This window comes from Tursiops truncatus, chromosome 8 (assembly GCF_011762595.2).
Source record: "Tursiops truncatus isolate mTurTru1 chromosome 8, mTurTru1.mat.Y, whole genome shotgun sequence".
Classification (NCBI taxonomy): Eukaryota; Metazoa; Chordata; class Mammalia; order Artiodactyla; family Delphinidae; genus Tursiops; species Tursiops truncatus.
The window spans coordinates 101,032,371-101,059,815 of NC_047041.1; the positions used below are offsets into that span (position 1 = coordinate 101,032,371).

A 27,445-nucleotide genomic window follows, 5' to 3' on the forward strand; every position below is an offset into this window, starting at 1 on the left:
CCTATGTCCAAAAGCTGCTGGTGGCCCAGGGCTGGGAAGTGAGGTGTAGAGAAAAGCCCAGGAGCTGGTGGAGTAGGCAGCGTGTGTGCAGTTGGAGAGGGAGGGCTCTCACTGGGCTGAGTTGTGGCCACCTGGGTTCTCTTCTTTGCTATGTGACCTCGGGCAGGACACTTCTGTTTAGGGCCTTGCCAGCCCATCCTTAAAACTATTAAACTCAGCCCTGCCTGTCTCTTTTACCCACTGCAAAGGAAAGGGTGGAGAGGAGATTCTTATGGACAATGGAAATGCTATCAGTGGGGGGTCTCCTGAGAGATGCTTGGTGGCAGAGCCAGGGAGAGTCAGGGGGCTGGTTCTAAGTCCGTTTCAGAGCTTCACTTTCACTGTCAAGTGGATGACTTCTCATTCTGGGGGTCAGCTACAGAGCGGGGCTTCCCCTAGTTTCTGGACTAACAGGGACCTGACTCCTGGAAGTGCCTGAAGCTATCAACCCCAGCAAATCGATCATTTCGTCCAGCCCTGGCTCTGGTTTTACAGGTGAGGCAACTGAGGCTCAAGAGAAGGAAAGTTACTAAAGGTCACACAGCTAGTTCATGTCAGGGCTGTTCTGGAACCCAGATCTCCTGCTATTCATGCCTGGTGCTGAATTACACTTGGGGCAAGAATGTGGCAAGTTAGAAAAAGACCCCTAGCCAGCAGGAGCCACAGGGGCCGGGGCAGGGTAGCGATCAGAAGGAGGCCTGTGGTGGTTCTGTCCCCACACCCCCCAGGGCTACTGGCTCAATGACCTGCTCCAAGAGGCAGAGCCAGCCACAGACTGCCAGAGCTGGAAGGCACTGAGAGCTCATCAGATCCTACCCTTTCATTTTCCAGATGAGAAAAATAAGAACCAGAAAGGAAAGTGACTTTGCCAAGCCTTCATTATAAGCTTGTAAGTCAGAATGGCGCTCAGATCTCCAGATTCTGGAGCTGTGCCTTTGAACAGCTTTGGAAAGTGGGCTGTGTTTGGGACAGCAGGGCAAAGGCTGTAAACACAACTTGTCCCTAGTCCTCCAGTCCTCACACACGGCGACTTCCCCTTTGGCCCTCCTCCCCTCAGGTCCCAGGCCCTTCAGCAGCCCACCTCTTCTCTCCTCCCCAGCCAAGGGAAAGGCGTCAGAACAAGGGGTCTCTGAGGGACTTTAGCAGTCCAGCCCCAGCGTTCCCACCCACCGAGAGTAACTTCCAGCATCCGACAGACAATCAGCTCTGTTTAAAGACTAGGGTTGACAAAGGCTTGTTACCTTACAAGGTGGCCCATTCTAATACTGGACATCTCTACAGTTACAAAATGATTCCTTTGGCCCTAACCTACACTGACTTCCAGTTGATCCGATAAACTAATCTGCATTACTGTCAAAGCCAAAGGGGTAGCTAGGTGAGAAGCATTTACCTACTAAGAGACTGCACTTTGGGGCCAAACTGGGTGAACTGAGGAGACATGATTTCTTGAGGGTCAGCAGGGCTCAGGACATTGAGTCTTGCAAAACCCCATTCTCTAACCTGGCCAGGGGAGTTTAAGGTTTGAAGTCAGGTACAGACCCCACCTACCCAAACTGTTCTGTCAACAACAACCAGGGAGACCCAGGGGAGGTTTCAGGCATTGTTTCCCTGTATCTTGAGGAAAGAGTTTGCTCTCTCGTGCTCTCTCTCTCTACTCCACTAAAATTCAGTCAATAACTCTTCATAAATAATTTATTTTCATTAGAAATCTAAGTGCTGCAGATGGAAGACCTAACTGGCTCATAGGGCAGTAAAGTTCTCAGACTAGAGCATTTTAGAAAGTTACATTCTTAGTGTTTTAAATTGGGGAAGGACAATCCATTGTAAAGGACAAACCCACAAGAGGACTCAGGGAGTTTGGGGCTCTCATTCCCCAAGACTGGAACGTCATAAGCAGGGAGTGGAGCGGGAAGAGTCGCTGCAAGAGAAACGCTCTTCCCACCGCTGCATTTAGGAGGCGCACTGGCTGCTCCTTCTGAAGAAATACCGAAACGGGAAGAGAGAGCTGCAGGAAGAAGAGCAGAGCAGGTTGAGACTCTAGAGGTCCACTTCCCTTCTCCCAGGTCCCATTAGGGCTCCATTATTAGCTAGGGCATTTTTGCTCTGAGACCACTGAATGGAAATTCAAGTCTGAAACAGCATTTGAAAAGGTACCCAAGTTAGAGTATACTCGGGAGGTGGAAATAAAGAAGAACAATTGCAATGGTATGGCTGAGCTCTAGATAGAGAAAGCGATTTGCTAACTGTACTCTGCAAAAAGGACTCTGAAGACAGCCTAGATTCAGAGGGGAGAATGGAAAAATTTTGGTAACGAAATCATCTGAATAACCCAAGCACGATCAGAATAGTTTCTGTCCAAGCAGCATTTGTGGAATCAGGTCCAATGCTGGGCACATCGGGGTGGGGTAGCTTGTGTACAAATGAACAAGACACAGTCTCTGTTAAATTCAGTTAGGGCCCTAATGCTCACTTCATTTCCATCATTTATCCCGTACAAAATAGAGATTATGCAGGTAATCTTTCTTTTGTATTCTAATTTCCCTGAGAGACTCAGTGGGGCAGGCTCTGGAGCTAGACTGCCCTGGGTCTCCGTTCGATGGCAGGAGAGGTCTATCCTACCTTAGAAACCCAAAGAAGCCACTGGTTCCCAGCTCCGTGCGTCCTTCAGGAGGAGGTGGATTGTTTTGCTGCAATGGTGGGATAATCTTCCCTGCTCGGCCGTCTCCCCACTTAGAATCTGCAAGGAAAACACTCAGGCAGGGAAAAGGTGTCAGTCCTCGGGCTACTTTTATGTGAGCAGAAGGCAGGACACAGAGCCTGAGCCCAGGGCAGCCTCAAACCAAGATTATTCAAAGCCAGGTGAATTGCTTGTTCTGACCTTCCCAATTTCATCTGAGCTCAGTAAGGTGCTATTCTGACCTTGGAGTATTTTCAAAGTCAGGACCCTGAGATTTTTTTAAAAAAATAAATTTATTTTATTTTTGGCTGCGTTGGGTCTTCGTTGCTGTGTGGGCTTTTCTCCAGTTGCGGTGTGCAGGCTTCTCTTGTTGTGGAGCACGGGCTCTAGGTGCGTGGGCTTCAGTAGCTGTGGCTCGCGGGCCCTAGAGCACAGGCTTAGTAGTTGTGGCGCACGGGCTTAGGTGCTCCGTGGCATGTGGGATCTTCCCGGACCAGGGCTTGAACCCGTGTCCCCTGCATTGGCAGGTGGATTCTTAACCACTGCGCCACCAGGGAAGCCCTGCCCCTGAGATTTTTACACTGCTCAAATCCTAGACACCTACCGTGGCTGGTGTGTCTGCACATGGAATGACAACTTACTGAAGAACTCACTTGCTCACAGGACTGCACCTGTGATAACTGTATCCGTATCGAATCCTCACGCTGAGTGAAAGATCAGCAAGTTGAAAGGGCGATACCTCAACATGCATTCCCAGCCCTTGCCAAGCATCCACCTGCACCTTCAATATTAACACTAGTGCCCCAAAGGGAAGAGGAGGAGAGACAGCTTCCCAGAGATTGTTCTCCAGGATAGAAACGTGAAACATATCCTTCCCAACATTTCTGTAAAACTTATCACACAATATGGAAATGTTCTGAAACTGGGAGCATCAGTTTCGCTATCAGAAGCACAAGAAGGACATACGTTGCCTCCTTCACTCCTTCTGGGAACTGCGGGGGCTTTTATGACTCAAGAGCCTGCCCCCAGGCTGGAGGATAGCCAACAAGCACCTCCACGGGAGTGAGGTACATCACCCACTGAGCGTGTCCAGACTCAGAGCTCTGTGCTGCTCTGCTCATCAGACGACTAAAGAGGACGGCATGATTATTAGAGGAGAATACGTATGAATTTCCCAGAACCTACCCTGGTCCTGAACATCAGTGATATCAAGTGCTGGGGTCTCCTGCCATTCCTGCTGGGTTTTTCTTTCTCTGTTCTGATAAAAAGACCAAGAAAAGTCTTAAACGTTACTCCTTTACAGCTTAGTGGTCTGAATGCTATTTGCTGGTAAGGTGATATCACATCAGTGCTGGGGCCTGCCTTCTGACTGCCCAGGCAGGTTCTGTTTTTCCTTCTATAGGACTGTCCTTTTCTCATATCAGCTTCCCAAACACTGTCTCTCTAAAATCATAGTATTTAAGAGCCAAGAACAAACCAAGCTGGGTATACCTTATCATTCCATGTTTCTGAGTGCCAACTATTGCCAAGGACAGAATATTGAGGTTTCAGAAATCAGGAGGACCTTTACTTTACCTTGGAGAAAAGTATAATCTATGTGGTAAAACTGACGTATAAACTAAATATTATAAGTCAGTGTGATAAGACTACTCCATCAGTCTATACAGAGTGCCGTGGTTACTGAGGAGGACATGAATAGAGTGGGTAGTGGTTAGTCAAGGAAGAATTCACAGGGAAAGTGTTATTTAAATGGGGCCTTGGTGGATGGCATCAAGGGGTCAGAGAGAGCAGGGCATTCCAGAAAGGGACATGATGTACAAGGGCACATTGCCATTAACATGTAAATATGATCAACGTGGCTAGAGCCAGGGCAGCAGAAACGTGACTATGGCGTAAGCAATCTTATTATTTCTGTCTACTGCTCTATAGACCTTCCTTTGTACTTTGAAGGGGACATCCTACAACCTGGTTCCAAGCTTATAATATTCTAGGAGACACCCTGGTAGCCAGAAACATGGTTGATATATTTCCTTTGAGAATCTCTGCCAGCTGGCCACTTCCCTCACCCAGGCACAACCTGAGGGCTTGACTGCCCAGCAGTGCTGGGGAGTTCCTTGAGCCATTTTGCTGGTGAAGAATTCTCTCTCTCTCTTTTTGCTTTTGCCATGCCACGCGGCATGCGGGATCTTAGTTCCCCAACAAGGGATTGAACCCATGCCCGCTGAAGTGGAAGCACAGGTTCTCAACCACTAGACGGCCAGGGAAGTCCTGCTGGTGAAGAATTCTATAGCAAGGGTGTATCTAGGAGGCAGAGGCACAGCAATCCCAGGAAAGTTAGGACAGATCCCCCATCCTAAGCATAAGCTGACATTTCTGTTAAGCTATTCCACAAACCCCTCAAATCCCAGACCACATAGGCAGCCACCTAAATCATACCTCCTATAAAAGTGAAAGGTAACTCTCGGGAGGAAGGAGACTATCTCTTATCTCTTCCAGACAGGGCGGAGATGAAATTTAGAGGGCCCAGGTCTGATTTCTAGCTTGAGGGAATGATTCTCACAAACTTACTATGGTGAGGTATGGAAACTATGGTTTGGGGTTTAAATACCGCTGCATTGGCCCTAATGGAAGCATCATCTACTAAGGTTGGTAGTGGGGACCAGAAGGGCGAAGGCCCTGGGCAGAGGTATAGCCTCTACCTCTGAACCAGGGGAAGTTTCCCTCATAAGGCAGCCTTTGTGCTCTCCTGAAATCTTGACAGAGGTTTCCTCAGGCAAATGTTGTTAAGAGAGGAAAACCATTATAGCCTGAATTAAGACTGAGGGTACCATCTAGGACATCCAACAACACATAATACCCTGAAAACCTGATGCAAGGTTGTCCGCTGTATGTTCAGGGTCAGATCTGCTTAGAAGTGCAGTTCAAGCAGAGGCTTGAAAAAAAAGCTACGTGCACAGCAGTCTGTTTCACTTCTGGTCCATTCATCTGCTCTCTCCCATTTTTTTTATCTTTTTAGAGTCTGGATCTCTACATCCGGGAGCTAAAGTAACAAAGGGAATGAGTCTGTCCTTCCGTCCCATTCTCCTCAAAACACCTCTTATGAAACAGAGACCTTATTCAGGTATATGTTGTGTTCTTCTATGCTTTCCCTGCACAGGCTCCCTATGTGTACAGATGTGCACCATCCACACTGACTGCGTTTCTACACCTTAACTTCCCCCAAAGGGAAGAGAAGATATCAGGCATTGGACCATAGGAGTAAATTCAATTCTTCCAGCTCAAGTGACTTACACTAAGAGTCCCTGTGATCACTTTAATTTAGGAGAAGTCTGCTCTCTGGGAACAGGGTCTACAATGGAGACTGCTTGGGCTGTGAGTCAAAATCAATAAACATGCTCCTTTTTTTTTTTTCTCAGAGTTTTTTCTAAACCCAGTATCAGGTTGAAAAGGTAATTATGTTGAGTAAGAAACTGTGGGTTCTTAAGGGAGATGATGCGTCAAACTAAGAATAGGACGGTACAAAGGGTAGAGAGTGAGGGAAATGTTCCTTTAATAGTAATTATCTTGGTTGTATAAAGTGTCTTTGTTCTCCAGAGCTTCGTGTACTCTTCTTGTACTTTCTAATTTCTTCTTCTTCCCTCTCTAAAGGATGAGGGTATAGAAGAGGGAAACCATCTGCTTTAAATCACTCCATGGGCCAGCTGGCCATGGGCACAACAGGGCTCTGTACCCTGCCCCCACCACAGAGGCAGAGGTCTTCATCTTTAAGGGTTCACTCTACTCCAACTAAATGCTAAGCTCCTGGAAAAAAACTAGGTTTTATATGTTTGGGTGCATCGCAGCACCTAACACAATGCCTTGCTAACAGGAGACAGAATTGTTTAGAAATGAAAATCACTCCACTTTTCTACTTTAAAATGTTTTAGGGAATTCCTGTGATCTTGAAGGTGGCTTTAAAGCCTTTTAGGATCCACCCCATGCTGACCTCTCCAGTGACAGTTCTCAGCACTGTACTCTAAGCGCCGGGTACACTGGCTTCCAGTCACCAAAAGCACTGTACTCTTTCCTCTTAGCCTTAGTTCTCTGAGCTACTCTGAGCTACTCTGGGAACTCTCTTTCACACCACTTGGTCTGAATGAGGTTCTCCTTTGTGGTCCCTTTGTACCCTGTGCTTCCTTTATTCCTGTACGTAGCACGTTTATCAGTAATGTCTACCCAGCTTTACACTTTTGGTATTTTTCGGGAAGAGTGTGTGTGATAGCTTTAGTACTTGGCACATAGGAGTCACTCAATAAATGTTTGTGGAATGAATGCATATGTAAACGTTTGTTCGATAACTGATCATGTTATAGATCCTGGGAAGGTGAGGGAGGGAATGTTTGGATACCTAAGGTTCGAGCTGCTTTGGAGCGACGGCAGAGAAGTAAGAAAAGTCACAAATAACAGCTATTTCAAGAAAAAGGGCACTATTTTAGAGACTACTATGGAAAAGGAGTCCTGAAATGGAGGAGTAGCAGATGTATGAATATCTAAATGGAGAGCAGACCTCACAAAATGAAATGAAATATTATTAGGGCCGGACCATCACTGCTCTAAATGAAGTTTTCTCTTACCAGTATCCTGTGCTGATATATACCTATTTTATCTGTAAAAACTAGATGTTCCCATACAGATGAACTGGTTTGCTGGGCAGAAATAGAGACACAGATGTAGAGAACAAATGTATGGACACCAAGGGGGGAAAGTGGTGGTGGGGGGTTGGTGGGATGAACTGGGAGATTGGGATTGGCATATATACACTAATATGTACAAAATAGATAACTAATAAGAACCTGCTGTATAAAAAATAAATAAAATAAAATTCAAAATTTCAAAAAAAAAAACAAAATAAAAAAACTAGATGTACCCAGACTCAGAGTCTAGTGCAGATGAGAGCAAAAAGTTTTCTAAAGAAAATTCTAAACTGGATCCTACCTCAATTCAACAGATCTATTTTCTTTTTCAACTGCAGAGTATAAGCAAGCAGCTTTTTAAGCTAAGAGAAGACCTTTTAACAAAAGGATTTATCACTGTATGTATTATGCAGCTACATTTAGGACAGGTTGTGGTGAGGGTGGAATGGTTGAAAGTTGTTCTGCAGATGGTGAAAGGTGAGAATGAGTCCAGTGAATTCAGCCTGTACTAAGGATCAAGATGTGCTGGTAACAGGAATCCTGACTTGTAATTGAGCAGAAATAGCTACGAGTCTCGAAGTCTCCATTTTGGTGCTTACCCTCCTGGTTTCCATAGGGGCCTTCTTTTTGCTGAGCCCTTGGCTGGAAGTCCCCTTCTTGGGCCTGAGGTGGGAGAAAAAAGCCCAGGAAGTGTTACTGGCAGCAGCAACATCACCACATTCAAGCAAATGTGGCCCAAATGAATATTTCAGCAGGTTGGCTATTTTTATGCCACTCCTGGCCTGCAGAATAAATCGTGTGGCCAAACTCTCTTTGGGTGCTGCTTTAATTCACAGTAGAATCACAATTTGAGACATTTTGGGATCTAGGGGTTGAGAAAGGGAAAATGTGATTGACAGCAGGTATCAGATTTTGAAATACTTGGTTGTGCATCAAAACACAGAGAAAGGGAAGATGTGAGGCTGCATCTCCATGGATAATTCAGTCAAATGGAACTGACCAAAGCTTCATACCTCCAAGTACCCTCACATCCCACCTGGCTGGGAAAGGAATTTCCTAACTCTTCACCGATGTGTGCATTTGGAGGGTGTAGGGGTCAGCTCCTTCATGGTCTACCCTCACTGCTCCTTTATGTCTTGGGGCCCACACAGTACCAGGAAAAGAACAGCTGCTTTCTGTGAACCTGGGCTGAAAGCACTTTGGGCTGGGAGCAAACCACACCTTGGATTATTCCAGCATCTCTCTCTGGGTGCTAACATGAACAACTGAATTGTCTTACTGACTCATTCTGTCCCTGACAGAGAATCAAAAGAAGAAAATAAGCCTCTACAACAGCAACTTCAACATGTTAAGGGTTGTGCTCAACACTCCCCCTAATTCGCAGCACCTCACCCAGTAATTGATGCATATCCTGTTGCAGACATTTATGTTGCCGCCTGTACTACCTCTTAAGGTAGAGCTCCAAAAGCTTACTGCTAACTGGGTAAAATAAGATTATATTTTATTCACTCTCACTCTTTTGAGAATCCCTCTAAAGAGGGTTTCTCTATGTCCTTGGATAATATTTTGGGACTTCATATCTTGTGCCTTCTGTGTTTTCCTATAGTACGACCATAGTAAGTACTCACTGAATATTTGTTGGATTCAATTGTACAGATATGTTTACATTTCCTCTCAGTCTTCATCTTTTTTTTCTGGCAGTGCCATGCGGCTTGTGGGATCTTAGTTCCCCAACCAGGGATCGAACCCGTGCCCCCTGCAGTGGAAGTGCAGTCTTAATCACTGGACTGCTAGGAAATTCCCTCAGTCTTCATCTTGATGAACAAAAGAATTCTACTTTGCTGAGGAAGGGACCGTGTTCTAATTACACTGCAAACATCAACTTGCTTCCTTCTCTTAGTCCACCCACTAGAATAGGCAGGTATGAATGAAGCCCTGAGACACAGAGTGACACGCCCAAGGACAAGATCAACCAGCAGCAACAGCTGGCAAAGCCTAACTAGGATGCAGGATTTAGCTCCTCTCTCAAAACCACTGACCTGTCCAGCCCTGGCCTGGCTGGGGAGCTGGGCACTTCTGCGTGTTTTCGTTTCCTCATCATGGCTCCTGCTGCCTTCCTCTCTGCGGGGACCTATAGAGAGGAACCACATTTCCTGTGACTCTTCCTTTTCCAGAGTTGCTCACATGAGGGCACAGTGAAGAGAACTCCCCATCTTTAAATTGCCAAAGGCAACTTTTAGCACCAGCTTTGCAAGTAAGGATAGACATAGTCTCAGAAATCTAGCCAAGGGGAAAAAGAATGTCTCACGTATACAATTCTGATTGGACTTGGGCAACGACCAAGGGGCGTAAAAGACGAGACAAGAGCAGGACTTTTGGGACAACAGAAGGCAATAAGGCCATTTTCATTTCTTACAGAAAAGGCAAACTTACCAACCCAGGAGGACTGCTGTTTATTGGTTTTCCTGCAACAGAAAATTTGAATGTCATAATGGATCAAGACTTTCTGACTATCATTGACATTTTAGAACTGGTCCTAGACAAAACTTTGGTGCGTACCCTTTTCCCTACCACCCGGTACCACTTTTCCTACAAATACTGTGTCCTCAAACTTTCTTCCTCCCTTATTTTAGAACTACTGCCATCTACAAGCTAAAAATAGTTTGATTCGTACTATATTCTAACTATATGTCACTTAAAAGGGGATGATCCCTATTAGGAAAGAAAAAAAGTGCAACTTTCAGCAGCAGTGACAAATGAATTGAGGAGATCTTTTGAGGTAAGGCCTTTGTACCTTTTTTCAAATCAAAGTGGCAGGTGTCTCCTTATCCCTCTATTTGTAAAAATAGCGGTGGCCCCCAGAGATTAAAAATTGGGAGATATCTTTAAGATACTACTAAGGTGAAAGTCATTAAATACTCTAAAATGGAGGAATTATTTATATAATAAGTATCTTTCATTGAGTGATTATTCTAAGTCACACTGTACTTTCCATCTTCCGGTATTTATACATTTAATCTTTTTAACAACTCAGTGAGATAGGTACTATTATTATTTTTCACCATTTCACAAAGGTGGCATAGAATGAGTAATTTATCTAAGGTCACAGAGCTATTAAGTGGCAAAGCCACCAAGATTTGAAGCAGGCAGTCTAGTTTGGACACATGCTCCTGACTTCTGCACTGTCAGTACTGGCGCCCAATCTGGCTGACTGTTCCACCATATTCAGCTTGCACTGCTAACCCATGGATGTTCAACCTTCCCTTTTTTCTTCTCCACCACCTACACTTCTATCATTCTACTTACCAGTTGACAGGTTTTCATGAAGCCATTTCATCTCCACATACAGAGTGAAAACAAATGGATAAGGGACCAAGACAATCTCTCCTTGTTTGAATTTCAGGTGGGACACTCTCTCCCATTTGCTTTTATCTGGGAAATGTGCTAAGGAGTAAGGAAAGAAGCCAGTACGAATCCCTGAGTACTATTTTAGGGAAAAGACTCCCTCTGGTTTCCCTGACCTACCGTCCAAACTGCCTATGGGTTTGCTGCTTCCATTTGAATATACAGTGTGAACTGTAGTTCATTTCCACCCAGTAAAGGATACAGGGAAATACAATGAAGTGTTCTGTAGCAAACGGCTGCAGATTATCCAGGTTTCCCAAGACCACACGAATAGAATCCTGAAAAAAAAAATTTGAAATGACTTTAATCTAATCTCAGCCAATCTATCAATTTATCCTTATCACTGCTCTTCACATACTCTATACGCTTTTAAAGTTGAACTACTTGCTGTTCCCTGAATATGCCTTCTGCTTCTCTATTTCTATGCTCTTGCCTGAAATACCCTTTCAACCCATCAGTATATGACCAAATTCAACCTATCCTTTTATGATACAGTTCAAAAGCCACCTCCTCCAGAAAGTTTTCCCTGATTTCCCGAGTTTTATTAACTATTAGTCTCAAATTTCACAGCAGTTAGCCTTGGGCTTTTACTATATTCCATGTACTGTTTTTTTTTTTTTTTTTCCTGTCATGCCCCATGGCTTGCAGGACCTTAGTTCCCTGATTAGGGAGTGAACCCTGGCCCCAGCAGTGAAAGGGCTGAGTCCTAGCCACTGGACTGCCAGGGAATTCCCTCCATGTACATATTTTTATTTTCCTTACTGAGAAATCTTCTTGAAGTAGAATATACACCTGATTTATCTTAGCATCCCTTCTATGGTGTCTACCATTAGTGGATGAAGCATAACAGGTCCTCAACAAACATATACTGGATTAGTGAATAATACTGGTATTTATTTACATATACTTATTTTGCTTTTGCTTAAATCAAATCTTTTCTTCTACTCTCTTTAAATCTGAATTGATTAGTCTCTAATTAACCTATGCTTATTAGTATACACTAGTTAAACAATTGGTATCATGAAAAGACTACTAAATTTCTATGGGAAAAAAAATTTGAATTTCAGTCTCAGTTGTTTTTTTTTTTGTGCGGTACGCGGGCCTCTCACTGTTGTGACCTCTCCCGTTGCGGAGCACAGGCTCTGGACGCGCAGGCTCAGCGGCCACGGCTCATGGGCCCAGCTGCTCCGTGGCATGTGGGATCCTCCCGGACCAGGGCACGAACATGTGTCCCCTGCATCGGCAGGCGAACTCTCAACCACTGTGCCACCAGGGAAGCCCTCAGTCTCAGTTTTGTCATTTCATCTCTCTAAGCCTTATTTTCCTCATATTTGGGCTCACAGAAAACGGAAACTGTGTCATGTTCATCTTTGTATGATCTCTATTAGCATAGTATCTAGCTTATAATTTTAATAGCTAGTATTTATTGAGTAATCATTATGGCAAGTAGTTTTGTTTTTATACACATTAATGAATTTAATACTCATAAAACCCTATAAGATAAACACTTCTATTATCCCCATTTTACCCATGAGGAAACTAAGACAAAGAGGTAAAATGACTCATGGAAGGCTACACAGGTAGTAATGATGGAGTTAAGATATGAACCCAGGCAGTGGGGCTCCAGAGCTTACACTCCTGACCATCAGACTAAACTGCCTGTCAATAAATGTTTTCGAAATGAGTGAAAAAGGATGATAACATCTGCCTCAGAACTAATGAGAGTAAGAAAAAGAACATATAAAAAGCATTTCAAAAACTTTAAATATGATTATAAATGGATATAAGTGCTCTCTAGCTACTCTTAGTTGAACTACTGTGTGGCAGGCATTGCATACATCTATTTCTAATCCTCACCACAACCTTGAAAACTGGTATTATTTATCAATATCACTGACAGGTAAGGAAACAGACTCAGAGAAGGCAGACAGATTTCCCAGAGTCACACTGTGAAGGCAGAACTAGAGTTCAAATCCAGGTTTCACTGGCCCTGAAGTCTAAGCTGTCTCCACTCTACTATGCTGCCTTGAGCTTTTCTCTGCCCATATTAAGTGAGGCAAAATGAAGTAAATTCTGCTCTACTCATAATTAAAATAAGCAGAAAACTGTCATCGTCCTATATTAAAATAATTTTTATTTATACTGATGCCTCTGAAGTCCTCAAAGATCCTAATGTATCTTAAAACACACAGCTGAAGAGCCACAGGTACCTTTAAGACTTTGGTTTCACAGAGTTTTCACATTCAAATTCCTTGAAATGTGGCAACATATGTCTTCATAAATCACAACAGTCATAGATCACTCAGTTGTGAAGTTAGAAGAGAATACGCTAGTTTAAAACTCTCATTTTATGAATGAGGCGATTAAGACCCAGAGAGATAAATGATTTGCCAAGGCTCACACAGCTAATTAGTGGTTCAGCCAGGACTGGAATCCAGGGCCATCCCCCAGAACTCTAATTTCTTTTCCAATGCTTTCACCAATCTGCGAATTTGCCCACCTTCTCTGTCTTCTTGTGGGAGAATCTAAAGCTAGAGGAGCTGGGTAGCAAAGGAATGAAAATGAAGTGGGAATAAGGCAATTGCAAATGTTTCCAATTAAAATGAAGACACAGCAGCCTTGTCTGTGTATTTACAGTTGAGCTTCCTGAACGTCAAGTACCGGGCAGTGGTTGGGATGGTGAGGTTTCCCAGAGCCCTGGAAGGCTGCAGTCCTCCGGAAGCTTTCTCTGTGCCAGCTGCCACAAAAGAGAGCTCCCCATGGCTGGGAACTCTAGTGGAAACAAAATAACTCTTAGCCTCAAAGGTGCTGACATTTCAACTAGGAGAATTGAGAAAGAGTATAGGCTTTAATTTCCCTGAAAAAGCAGTAAAGTTTCTTTGCAGAGGAAATGTGGCAGGGAGAAGCCAAGTAATCAAGTGGAGGTTGTGACTCAGTTTGCAGGAAATAACTAAAATCTGAATATGGACTCATCCTCAGTTCAAAGAATAACATTCCCAGACGTTGTCTGCTTCTTTCCCTACCTCTAGCTCCTGGACGATGACTTCCTTGTTTTCTACCTCTTCCCCTCTAGAAGGTAAACAGACAAGAGATAAGTAAGCCAAGAAGGAAAGCTCTGGAGACAACAGACTCTAGTAGAGCAAAAATGAAACTTCCATTGAGCTAAGGAAACATAACTAAATAAAAATTGTGTGTGCTGACCCAGTGCTCAAGGGAAGAAGTGATCACCTAGGTGGTGTGGTCTGAGAATTGGTACAAGGCTGTACCAAAATATCTTCTCCATTAACCCGCCAAGACCTGAAATTTCCACTGTGAAAGTTAATAATTTGTTAGACCCGTTGTACAAGTGCAGTCTGTGGACCTCTAGGGGTCCTCAAGACCCTTTCAAGGAGTCTCCAAGGGCAAAACTAGTTTCATAATAATATTAAGATGTTATTTGCCTTTTTCACTATGTTAACATTTATAATCTGTAGTGCACAATCAATGGTGGGCAAAACTGCTGGTGCCTTGGCACAACATAGCCAGTTGCACTAAACTGTACTAGCAGTTGTAGTCATCTTTACCATCACACAGGAAAAAAAATCCAGTTTCATTTAATATCCCAGAGGAAGCAGTGAAAAATTAATAATTTTATAAATCTCAAGCCTTGAATACATGTCTTTTTAATATTATGTGATAAAACGGGAAGCATGCATAAAGCATTTCTGCTGCATACCAGAAGATGATGGTTGTCTTGAGAAAAAGCACCTGTACAACGGTTTAAGTTGCAAACTGAACCACTTGCTTTTTCATATTTTACTTGAGTGATCAGCTGACAGATAAACTATGATTGTTATTCAGACTTGGGAATGTGACAGACATTTTCTCAAAAATGAACAGTGAGCTTATCAATTTAAGGAAAACAACTGACAGTATTTGTTGTCAAGGATAAATTTTGGGATTTCAAGCAAAATTTTGAATTTTGGAAAACTTCTATCCACCACTGTGGGGTTGACAGCTTCCAAATACTTAGACATTTTTCTGACAAGTTTGGTAGTGATATTAGCAAATATGATTTTTTGATATTATATAATGAAATGTGTTGACATTTGAACAATCTGCATAAGCCAGTGAACCAATATTTTCCAAATGACCAACGAAACACTTCAGGTTACAAAATCAAGTGGCCTCGCTGCGCAGCTTGTGGGATCTTAGTTCCCTGACCAGGGATTAGACCCAGCCCTGGCAGTGAAGTGCTGAGTCCTATCCACTCAGGGAATTCCCACAGATACATTTCTATTTAGGTCTCCTTTAATTTCACTCAGAAATATGTTTTTTTTTGTAGTTTTCAGTGTGCAAGTCTTGCACCTCATTGGTTAAATTTATTGCTAAGTATTTTTTCTTTTTGATATTATTGTAAACAAAATTGTTTTCGTAATTTTCTTTGCAGAGTGTTCGTTGCTAGTGTGTATAAGTCAGCTGATGTTGATTTAGTATCCTGTAACTTTGCTGAATTCATTGATAAGGTCTAACAACTTTCTGTTAGTTTGTGTGGATTCTTTAGGTTTTTCCACATATAAGATCATGTCGGGAATTCCCTGGCGGTCCAGTGGTTAGGACTCTGTGCTTTCACTGCTGAGGGCGTGGGTTCAATCTCTAGTCAGGGAACTAAGATCCTGCAAAGCCACGTAGCACAGCCAAAAAAGAAGAAAAAAAAAAAGACCATGTCATCTGCAAACAGAGAAGTTTCACTTCTTCCTTTCCAATTTGTATGCATTTTATTTCTTTTTCTTGACTAATTGCTCTGGGTAGAACTCCAGTACTATGTTGAGAAGAAGTGATGAAAGTGAGCACCCATATCTTGTTCCCGATCTTAAGGAAAAAGTTTAAGGTTTTCACCACTGAGCATGATGTTAGCTGTGGGTTTTTCATATATGGCCTTTATGTTGGGGAAGTTCCCTTCTATTCCTAGTTTGAGTATTTTTATCACGAAAGGGTGCTGGATTTGGTCAAATGCCTTTTCTGCATCAATTGAGATGATCATGTGTTTTTTTTTCTCTTTTTTTCTAATAATGTGGTGTATTATGTTGATTGATTTTTGTATGTTGAACTATCCTTGCATTCCTAGGGTAAGTCCTGGGAATATAAACAATGTCAATCTTCTCATTAATTTTTCAAAAATATAGTTATTTTAATAAAATGTTATATTATTTTTAAATTAATAAGTAATTATTTTAGTTTTTCTGTTTCAATTTTATATGATGAATATTGACAGGTATAACCCTCTTAATCAAAAACTCTTTGGGATCCTCAATTTTAAGAGTGCAAAGGGGTCCTGAGATAAAAAAATTTGAGAACCACCACCCCAAAGGTATGCCATTGCTAATTTTAAAACTTATATGAATAATAAATATATAGAACACAAAATACCTGGGAAAGAGTCCTACAAGGTGCTGCTTCAGCCAGTCTCCTGGACTGGGTGAAGGCAGAGAAGGAATGACCTGTGGGAAGGTACTAACCTGTGTTTGCAAAGACTACCCTCCTGGTTTTAAAATTACCTGATGTTGTTGCCATATCTAATTTTGAATTTATACACATTGGATCCTGCATGAAGAAACCTCGTCTCCGGAAATGGGTAGGTGAAAGGTTTTAAACTCATTGCTTCCAAACAATAACCTAAAGAAAATAGAAATATTAGAGAATTATTAAAAAGCTAAATATGGTTCCTTATGTACAGGAAAGAGAGCCTGCCTAACCTGTAGCATCTCTTCATCAGTATAATGTCCAATTCTCAGTGACACTGCCTATGTCCCAGGCTCAGTTCTGATATTAATTACCTGGACCATTTCCCCACCTGCATGGGGAGGATACATGATATTCTGGGACAATCTCTATACTTGAAGTCAAAAGACCTGAGTTGAAGTTTTGCTGTTTACCTTATGACCTTGTGCAAATTACTTCTCTTCCATGAGACTAATGATACTAACATCTGATGACTAACAAGGTTTTTGTTAGGATTAAATCTACCTCCCAAATATCTCTTGAATCTGTTCTTGTCCCTTGCCCCCACTTTCCCTGGAACCTATGTCAAGGTGAAGAGGGCTCAAATCACATAATGAAACAGGATGCACCAATAAGAGGCACAATTGGGAACACCTCTGCTATTAATTTTAGACGAAGTTTAGGAATTAGCACACCTCCCTGCTACAGCCAATGCAGTAAATAAGGATGTACACTAATGTTTTCCAGTGTTGCCAAGGAATGCCTTATCTTCCCTACCTCTCGACTACTCTTCTTCCTCACCACTTATGAGAGTGCCCTGTGCCATAAGAGTGCCCACTCTTCTCCTAGCACTTACTAGTTTTACTTTTCCTATTCCAGAATCTCTGCTCACTTAAGGTCCTCTCTGCTGGAAACTCAGGAGAGGAAGAAATGGAAAAAGAAGTACAGCATGTCTCTTCTACTCCAAGAGAGCATTTGATATGCACTCAGAAGTAAGAATCAAGCACACTGTGATTTTCTAAGTCACTAGGACTTTTCTAAGCCTCTTTTTATTTGTATAGATAATAAACCCTGTACTTTCTGTCTCTTCATATGGAAGTTTAAATAATAAACAATGAGAGTAAAATGTCCAGAGTTCCTAGGATCAAATCTACCTACATACAATGCAAGGTATTGACTTCAGAGGCAGCTGAGATGGGGTAGATACAACAGGCATAAAGTAAGAATAATTTGTGTTTTAATTTCAGCTCCATTGTCCCTACCTAGTTTCTCTGGGCCTTGGTTTTCTTGTTGATATTTATACATAACAACTTATTTATACAACAACTAACAACAACAACAACTTTTTGTAATACCCTATTCTAAGTGCCTTATAAATATATCTCACTTAATCCTCACAAAAAGCCTATGAAATAAGTAGTCTAAATTTGATAGATTAGGAAATTGAGGCACTGAGAGATCAAGTTTCCCATGGCTATGAATGTTGGAATTGGGATTCAAACTGAGGCAGTGTAAATCCAGACTCGATGGTCTTAATCACTTTTCCTGGGGTCATTAGGAAGAAAAAAATGAGATAATGAATATAAAATCATTTTGTAAGTACTACAATATTATACACACATAAAGGACTATTTTCATTATCCTTTCCTTCATATTACCTTGATTCCATGTCTACTCAGAAGGGAGAACTCTAGTATAGTAGAATCAGAAGATCTATGTGCCCAAAGAATGAAATTTCCCACAATTTCCAAAGCTTAAGTCTGGGGCTGCCAGTAAAGAGATATCCCAGTGTCTGATCTTGGCTGCTTGGGATTAGAATCACAGGAGGCTGGAGCCAGAGCCCGAGACTATTTAGACTAGAACTACAGTCAAAAGTGAAAAGAAATAGTTGGTGCCAACTGCAAAGTTACCAGAGAGGAAATACCGTTCATATCCTGAGAAAAACTTGCAGATTCCCCATGTCCTAGGCATGGCAGGAACCTACGCCAGATTTGATGGTGTTTTTGGTCCTAGATGACTTTACTAAGTAAGCGGGGAGTCCATTTGGTAAAACTTAGGGTGCTGTCACAAAAATTGAGCCCTTAATTATTCAGAGGGTTCTTCAAAAATGCAGTCACCTTTCCCCACAGACTGAGGACTGGGGGCATCAGAGCAAAGGAAATGAAGAACATTTGCTGGAAATGATGATCCAGAGAGGAAACTTCATGTGCTGTGCCACAGCTGGATGGCTGAAAGAAGTAAAAACAACTCTCTTCTAGCTGGGGCCTGTTCCTGTTAATTGCTGGCTGCCTGCTTCAGAAACAAACACTACACTCTAATTACCCTATTTGAAAATAAAGATTAGACAGCACAATCCCAAACAACCACATAGTAGTAGTGGTTCAAAGATTTCACAAGGTTATTTTCCAACACGAGTACTGCAGTCATGGTGACACTGTCCCAGGGACTATCATTAAGTTGATGAGATCTTGCAGATGAAGGGTTAGACTCTCAACCAATTTTAGGTGATCATAAAACATGATGCCTTTAAGACAAAAGAAAAGAAGTTATAGGCAATACGGTATAGTGGGAAAGACACAGGATTTGGAATTGGGGGACCAAGGCTTGAGTCTTAGCTCTGTGTCTTATCAGTCATTAGACCCTGATCAAGTCACTTAGCCTTTTCATTTCTCAGTTTCTACATCTATAAATAGGGATTACACCTACCCCTGGAATTGTCGTGAGGATTAAATGAGATAAAGCTGTAAAAAGCACTTCGTAAACTCTGGATTATTATATTAACATTAGCCATTTTGATAGGTTTGAAGTGTTTCTTAATGCTTTACTAGAAAAGCAAATTCAAGAGAAGAAAACTGATTAGCTTTAATAGCAGTACAAAATCTGACAAATCTCAATTAAGAATCTTTCCTTGAAAATCCCCAGTAATAGATTTAAATGACACATAGGCACTGATGTTAGAAAGGGAAAGATTTTTCAAGGTTTTAGTAATTTGTCTCACGGAAAGAAACATCTGGGTCAATGCACAGAACCTGAAGCAAGGCTGAATGTGATATGAGGATAATGATATTGACTACTGAAGCTGAAGGAGAAGATCATACAGAAGTACTGTCACTAAATATATCTGGTGATATTTGACGGGAAAACCCTCCACAGTGTTAAAGAATAAAAGAGCTTTCATAAGCATTTAATAAAAATACATTTACTGAGCAAATCTAACATGTCAGGCTCTCTGACCACTAATGAGTGTGGGCAAAAAAACAGGGAAATCCCACTGATGCTATGAATCCAACACCCAAGTTTTAGAACTGAGTTTGAGGACAGACGCTCAGCTCCTCCTTCTACCTTCAAAAGTCCCTGGCTAGTTTCAGAGGTCTGTCGGTCTGTCTGCCTTTGCTGAAGTAGATCCAGACTCTCTGAAAATCTATATTCCTAATGAGATTCACGCTTGCCTATGGCTGGAAATGCCTTTCATTTTAGAGGGGACGAAAAGGAAGTGAATTCATCAAAGAAGGAAATGACTCCTATAGGTCACATAACTCAGTATGGAACCAGGATTAGCACCCCTGAGATTGTTGACTCCTTTGGCCCATACATTTTCCATTATAACACATCGACTGGTCATTTTATTAAACTGTAACCCTGGTCACTCTCATAACTCTGGATGACTCAAGGCAAACTCAATTTGGGTACAAAGCCATCAAGCCAAAATGGAAGATTTCCTGATTAAAGCTTCTTAGGGTTATATCTTGGGGTGCAGGGGTTACAGTCACATGTTTGTCTTCAAGCTCTATTTTCAAAAGGAACTCTTCTCAGTTTCCTCACTTGCGGGGTGACTAGGATGATTAATGAAATAATGTATGTATAATTGCTTATTGTAGTGCTCCATGCACAGGTTACTCAATAATGAATAGCCTTTTTAGACTTCCCTGGTGGCGCGGTGGTTAAGAATCCGCCTGCCAATGCAGGGAACACGGGTTCAAGCCCTGCTCCTGGAAGATCCCACATGCCGCGGAGCAACTAAGCCCATGCACCACAACTACTGAGCCTGCGCTCTAGAGCCCGCAAGCCACAACTACTGAGCCCATGTGCCATGACTACTGAAGCCCGCGGGCCTAGAGCCCAGGCTCCGCAACAAGAGAAGCCACTGCAATGAGAAATCCACGCACAACAAAAAGTAGCCCCCGTTCGCCACAACTAGAGAAAGCCCACGCGCAGCAACGAAGACCCGATGCAACCAAAAATAAATAAATAAAAATAAATTTAAATTTTAAAAAAATAGGCTTTTTTTAAAAACATCTTTATTGGAGTATAATTGCTTTACAGTGTTGTGTTAGCTTCTGCTGTATAACAAAGTGAATCAGCTATATGCATACGTATATCCCCATATCCTCTCCCTCTTGCGTCTCCCTCCCACCCTCCTTATCCCACAAGAATAGCACTTTTTTTAATGTGTCAATATTTTCTCACATTGATAAGCAGCTACTATTTTTTATTCCTTTTTTTAAAATTAATTTTGGCTGCATTGCGTCTTCGTTGCTGCGCGCAGGCTTTCTCTAGTTGTGGCAAGCGGGGGCTACTCTTTGTTGCAGTGCGCGGGCTTCTCATGCAGTGGCTTCTCTTGTTGCAGAGCACGGACTCTACGCGTGCAGGCTTCAGTAGTTATGGTGCGTGGTTTCAGTTGTTGTGGCTTGCGGGCTCTAGAGCATAGGCTCGGTAGTTGTAGCGCACCGGCTTAGTTGTTCCACAGCATGTGGGATCTTCTCAGACCAGGGCTCGAACCCGTATCCCCTGCATTGGCAGGCAGATTCTTAACCACTGCACCACCAGGGAAGTCCCAAGAATAGCGTTTTTAAAAGCAAAACAAATCCAAGTGTTAAGATACAGGACAAGAAGAGGCTGATCTAAGACTACCCAAGATACTTCCATGCTTATTGATATCATTCTCTTTCTCATTAGATTTCTACCTACTCTTTCTGGTAAGATACAATCTTTAAAACACCACTGGTATTTATTCAGAAATATATTTGCAATTGGAACTGTGTCAGATTTTGTTTTGTTTTGTTTGGGAGGGGAGGAATAACTAAATCTTCTAACAGAGGGGTAGGAAGATGCCCTGAAATGAAATCAAAAGGCCTTAGTGAACAACTCAATAGGCCAGAAAGGAGATTAAGTCAACCTCTTAAGTTACTCTTTACACCTAAATGGCTCTTTCACTTCCATTTTAACCATCCTAAAAGTTAATAGCAAAGCTATCTTTGGTCAATAGGTCCAGGACTGTACTCCTTATTCTAGAAAAGCAACAGAATGGTATCTCATCTCACCACCTGCCCATTAGCTGTGGCTTGTTACATGATGATCAACCTATTAGCATTCACATCACACTGAATTCACTGCAGCACTCTAAAAATCCTACTAATCCCAGGAACCCTAAAAGCATTTGGATGTAAAATTGCAGGCAATGAGGGACATTTTATTTTTTGGTTACACCACTGGGTGATTGCCCTGAAGCAGTAAATGTAAGAAAGAAGATTAAAAATGGTGAAAAAGCATCAGTAGTTTCAGAAGGGCAAATGATGGAGAGAATATCCTTAGCTAGAGAGAAAGGAACATCTTTTACAATTTTGAGCTATAAACTCTGAGTCCTTGATGTACATATCTCAAGAGTCTTAGTGACAGAAGACAGATATAGGAAAGTATGAAAAGAAAGCTTCTAAAATATAGCTTTGTTCTTGGCATGAAACAATGGCAGATTCTGAAGAAATTGAGTTAATAAAAAACTATATTACTTTTTATATAAAGAGAGCAAATTTCACACAGGAAACCTGCAACACTTTTACTGACTTTAATCTAACTCTGGTGAGATACTGGGGAGATAAGAATTGTATTCACTAGGTTTACAAAAAGATTAAACGTGACTTGAGGATATCATCTAATTTGACCAAGGTCACACATCAAGGGCAAGACTAAAACTCAGACATATTGCTAAAGCAAGATGGTCTGGCTGAATTAAGGGTGTCAAGAATATAGTTACCTTATGAGTTAGCCTAGACTCAATATTAGCCTCAATTCTTTACATTTTACCACCTAAGCATAGCTCTAAAGTAACAGAATCAGGCATATTGTTAAGAAACATAAAGCTTTGTACTTTGAAAGACCATCAGACCATAGGGATCTGATGAAAAAAAATCTTATATTTATAAAAGCACTCTCAGTTTATACAGTGCTTTCCTATCCCTATCTCACAAGATTCAAAAACATCTATTGAAGTAGGCAGGGCAGATTCAGCTAACTTACACTCCATGCTAACTGCTCTCCTAATTTTTACCTGATTTGATCCTCTCAATCTTATGTTCACTCAGTATTCATTCATTCAGTTCACAAATATCTGCATGCCTCCTATGTTCCAGAAACTTAAGTGCTGGAGATAAAGTGCAGAAGAATAAGAACTTGGTCACTGCCTACAAAGAGCTTACAAATAATTTTAAGTGTGATGACTGCTACAAAAAAGGATAGGATGGGGCTTCCCTGGTGGTGCAGTGGTTGAGAGTCCGATGTGGTTGAGAGCCTGCCGATGCAGGGGACGTGGGTTCTTGCCCCGGTCTGGGAAGATCCCACATGCCGTGGAGCGGCTGGGCCCGTGAGCCATGGCCGCTGAGCTTGCGCGTCCGGAGCCTGTGCTCTGCAATGGGAGAGGCCACAACAGTGAGAGGCCCGCGTACGGCAAAAAAAAAAAAAAAAAAAGGATAGGATGATATAGGAACATGACAGAGAATCCTAACTTAGAATGGAGGTCAGGGAACTCTAAGTAAGTGACTCGTATCTGAAGGATGAGTATGAGTTGGGGAGACACACATGGAGAGTGGGTGTGGGGTCTGATGTGGGTACAGGAAATAGCAGATACAAGAGTCCTCAGTTGAAAGAGAGTGTGGTAATTTCAAGAGAGAGAAGTACAGTACTTCAGAACACAGTCGGCAAGGACAGTGCTACGAACTAAGACCACAAAGATAAGCAGTGAGTCAGCACACATTTGAGAGCCTACTGTGTATCAGGCATTGTTCTGAGTACTGAGAAGAGTGGGTAACAAGAAAGACATGTTTCCTTGTCTTTACGAGCTTAGATTTCAGGAGGTTTGGGGAGCAATAATAAACATATAAATAAATAAATGTAATTTGAAGTACTGTAAGTATTATGAAGAAAGTAAAACAGGGTTTTGTAGTAGAGAGTGACTGGGAGGCTGCTTTAGCTAGTGTGGCCAGCGAAGGCCTTTCAGAAGAGATCACAACTGAATTAAGGCCTCAGTGGAAAGTGAAACAACAAAGTCAAGGGGAAAAGCATTCCAAGCAGGAAAAAACAGCAAGCACAGACGTCCTGTGATGATGGTAGTTTAACGCAGCGGTCTCAAACCTTTTTGGCACCAGGGACCGGTTTCGTGGAAGACAATTTTTCCACGGACGGGGGTGGGGGAGAATGGTTTCAGGGTGATTCAAGCACATTAAATTTATTGTGCACTTTATTTCTATTATTATTACATTGTAATATATAATGAAATAATTATATAACTCACCATAATGCTGACAGGAGGCGGAGCTCAGGCGGTAACGTGAGCGATCTGGAGCGGCTGTAAATACAGATGAAGCTTCGCTCACAGGCCTGCTGCTCACCTCCTACTGTGCGGCCCGGTTCCTAACAGGCCACAGACCACTACCGGTCCGTGGCCTGGGGGTTGGGGACCCCCGGTTTAATGGACAGAAAGGTCAGTGTGACTGGATCACAGAGAATGAAGACAGAGTAGAAAGAAATGAAGTCTGAGAGATAGGCAGGAGCTAGATCATATAAGGCCTGTAGGTCATTGTAAAGAGTTCAGATTTTATGCTAAGGGTTTTATAAAAAGAAGTGAAATTATTTGATTTATGCTTTAGAAATAGCACTCTGACTGCCAAGAAGAAGATGAACTGTAGTTAAGAGTACAAGAGTAGAAGCAGGGAGACTAGTTAGGACGATTTGTAGTAGTCCAGCAGAAAGATGCTTCTGATTTGGACTTTGAGGTCTTAGTAGTTAGTGACTAGTTAGATTTGGGGTATATTTTAGACTGATGGACTAGATGTGGGAATCAAGGATGGCTCTTGATTTTGGCCTCTGCTATTAGAAGGTAATGGTACACACACTTTACTGAGATGGAGAAGGATTCTGGAGAAAAAGATTTTCTGTTCTGTTTTGGTTAAGTGTGAGAGGCCTGTTAGATATCCTAATGGATGTTTCCAGGGGGTGGTCTCCTACTACGCAAGGAATGGAAATCAGGATAGAAATATAAATGAGTCATCAGTGTTTAGATAGTATTTGAAGTTATTGGAATGGATGAGATCATCCAGGGAGACAATACAGATAAGAGAAGGGATGAGGGCCTTCCTTATAGGCCAGGTTATGGACTGCGAAGTCCATCCTAAGAGAAACAGGACTGCATAATAAAGAGATGACATGACCACATGTCTGTGAGTTTAAACAAACAAACAAGACAAAAACCAAAACAATCTCTCTGACTGTAATGTGGGAAATAACCCAGAACCAGAACAAATGCAAGAGGATCAGCCAGGAGACTCCTGTGGTTCCAGGCAGAGGCTGATAACAGCATGGTCTATAGTGATGAGTGGAGATGAAGAGAAGTGGACTGGTTTGGAAGATGTCTAGTCATGATTTGGTGACTTCATGGCGTAAGGCAGAAGGACAGATAAGGATAATGGTGAGTTGCTTGAACAAATTGAAAAAGTAAAAGTGCCACTTCCCAAAAAAAGGAGCCTTAGAAAGTAAGTTTTTTTTTTTTTGTTTTTTTGCGGTACGCGGGCCTCTCACTGTTGTGGCCCCTCCCGTTGCGGATCACAGGCTCCAGACGCGCAGGGTCAGCGGCCATGGCTCACGGGCCCAGCTGCTCCGCGGCATGTGGGATCTTCCCGGACCGGGGCACGAACCCGCGTCCCCTGCATCGGCAGGTGGACTGTCAACCACTGCGCCACCAGGGAAGCCCAGAAAGTAAGTTTTTGAGGGGAAGATGTTGAGGCCATTTTTGGACATGCTCAATTTTAAGGTGCCCACGAGATATCCAAAGAAAGATTCTAGGTAGACTGCTGGCTATTGTGGTAGATTTACTACCTGCAGATGAAGGAACTAAAGTTCAGAAAAGTCCAGGATGTACGGCCGAGTATACCTTTCCCAGATGCCAACATTCAAGGACCTGAGCAGCTGAACAGAGAGATCTGAGGGCCCTGACGCAGATGCAGTCAGGCGTCTGAAAGCCAGAAACGCATTCAAATCATGAAGACATGATGTGACAAGACATGTTGCGATGGAAGACTTGTTTTCAGGGCAACTGCTAAGCCTGGGTTAGAGGACGGTTATGGACAGAACGATCACTTTTGTGGGTGTTTTTTTTTTTTTCTTTTTTCAAAGGGGTGCGGCGAGCGGAGCTGGGGGCCTAAGAAGACTGGATCTCTGCCAGAGGCAGCATTCGTGCTGGGTGTGGTGTGGCGGCAAGAACAGCCCCCGGACAGGGATCTTCGCCTCGGCGCTGCTCACTCGCCCGTGGACGGGGATGCGGACACAGCTCGCGGCGCCCGCCCGGCTTCCCTCCCTGCCCGCCCGGCTCCCCCTCGCACCTCCACCGCCCGCGACCTGTGCGCCAGGCCTGCCGCCCCGACCACGAGGCCCTGCGCTGGGCACAGCCCAGGCGTCGTGTGCACTGGGCTTCCAAAAGGGCCCGGAGCTGCGAAGGCTGCCTCAGGGGGCGGCTGTGGAGTGGGGCTGGGGTCTGAAATCTCCCTCAGAGTAAGGCGCCAACCCCACCAGAGCACCAGGCCGGTGCCGACCGTTACCTCAGACCCGAGGACCTCCCAGGCTCGGCCAGGCTCTTTCTCATAAGGGTTCTTCGTGCCTCATCAAAGTGGCCTTGGCCGGGGTACCCACTAATAACTGCTCTCTGAAAAAGGCAGGCGCCGACCTCTCACGAAGCCTGGCTGGCTGACTCGACGACTCGCCCGGCCGCTTACCCGCGCCTCAGTTAGAGCCGCGCTCCGGCCAGGCCCTTGGCGCACGCGCAGCTGCGCTCCAGGGTCACCTGGTGGGCGCACGCTCCGAGGCCTGGCCGCGGTCTGCGCGTGCGCGGTGCTGCGACAGCGTCCAGGGGTCGCGCGAGGCCAAGACCCGGGGCGGCCCCCGGGCCCCACGCGCCCCACCCGCTGGAGCACAGAAGTTCAGCGCCTTTCTGTGGTTCCCGGGCTTGTCCGCCCAGTGGTCTTTTCGCGCCTACTGCGCGCCTGGCGGGGGAAGGTCCGGTGCTGTAGACCGCGGAGCCCCTACTGTGTGTGGAGCGTCGTGGTAGCACTTTTCGTACACGCTCTCCTTTAGTCCTCACCCCGGTGCTGTACAGCAGTATTAATATCTCAGTTCTAAAGAGGCTCCAAAACGGGAGCGACTTGTGGACATTCAAGAACTACAACACTGGGCTTCCCTGGTGGCGCAGTGGTTAAGAATCTGCCTGCTAATGCAGGGGACACGGGTTCCAGCCCTGGTCCGGGAAGATCCAACATGCTGCGGAGCAGCTAAGCCCACAGGCCACAACTACTGAGCCTGCGCTCTAGAGCCCTCCGAGCCACAACTACTGAAGCCCGCGCGCCTAGAGCCTGTGCTCCGCAACAAGAGAAGCCACCGCAATGAGAAGCCCACACACCGCGACAAAGAGCACCCCCGCTTGCCACAGCTAGAGAAAGCCCGCGCGCAGCAACTAAGACCCAATGCAGCCAAAAATAAATAAATAAATAAATATATAAAAGAACTGGAACACTCAGATGGGTATGGGTCTTTGTGATACCAAAGCCCAGCACATTCCCATCCACTTCCTGCTGATCAAATTCTGACGGTGTTGTGAATTATTAAGCCATTTCGTTGCAGGAAGGTGGACCCCTTCCAGGGCCTGAGAGTGGGCTCTTGTCTAACACTCAGAAATGAATTTTCCGAGGAGACACACGTGCTGACAAAGCAAGAGACTTCATTAGGAAGGGGTGCCTCGGTGGAGAACAGGAGGGTAAGAGAACCCAAGAGGACTGCTCTGTGCCACGTGGCTCGCAGTCTGGGGTGTTGTGGTGATGGGATTAGTTTTGCCACCACTAATCTGTTCTCCATA

At 43.6% G+C, this 27,445-nt stretch overlaps 1 protein-coding gene and 1 long non-coding RNA gene across 2 annotated transcripts; one reads left to right on the forward strand and one right to left on the reverse strand.

Moving 5' to 3' along the window:
* Positions 1-1,596: 1,596 nt before the first annotated feature.
* On the reverse strand, positions 1,597-26,275 carry MAJIN (membrane anchored junction protein). The gene is made up of 11 exons (XM_073809137.1): positions 26,139-26,275; positions 16,332-16,449; positions 13,818-13,863; positions 10,997-11,072; positions 10,696-10,833; positions 9,823-9,854; positions 9,429-9,520; positions 7,989-8,052; positions 3,902-3,974; positions 2,659-2,776; positions 1,597-2,044 (listed from the first exon to the last, which is right to left on the reverse strand). The coding sequence occupies exons 2-11, from the start codon at positions 16,430-16,432 to the stop codon at positions 1,990-1,992; spliced, it is 795 nt and encodes a 264-aa protein (XP_073665238.1). The 5' UTR covers positions 16,433-16,449; positions 26,139-26,275; the 3' UTR covers positions 1,597-1,989.
* LOC141279408 (uncharacterized) lies at positions 23,887-27,087 on the forward strand. The gene is made up of 3 exons (XR_012333589.1): positions 23,887-25,012; positions 25,153-25,299; positions 25,717-27,087. It is a non-coding gene; the product is annotated as an uncharacterized lncRNA (long non-coding RNA).
* Positions 27,088-27,445: the final 358 nt, after the last annotated feature.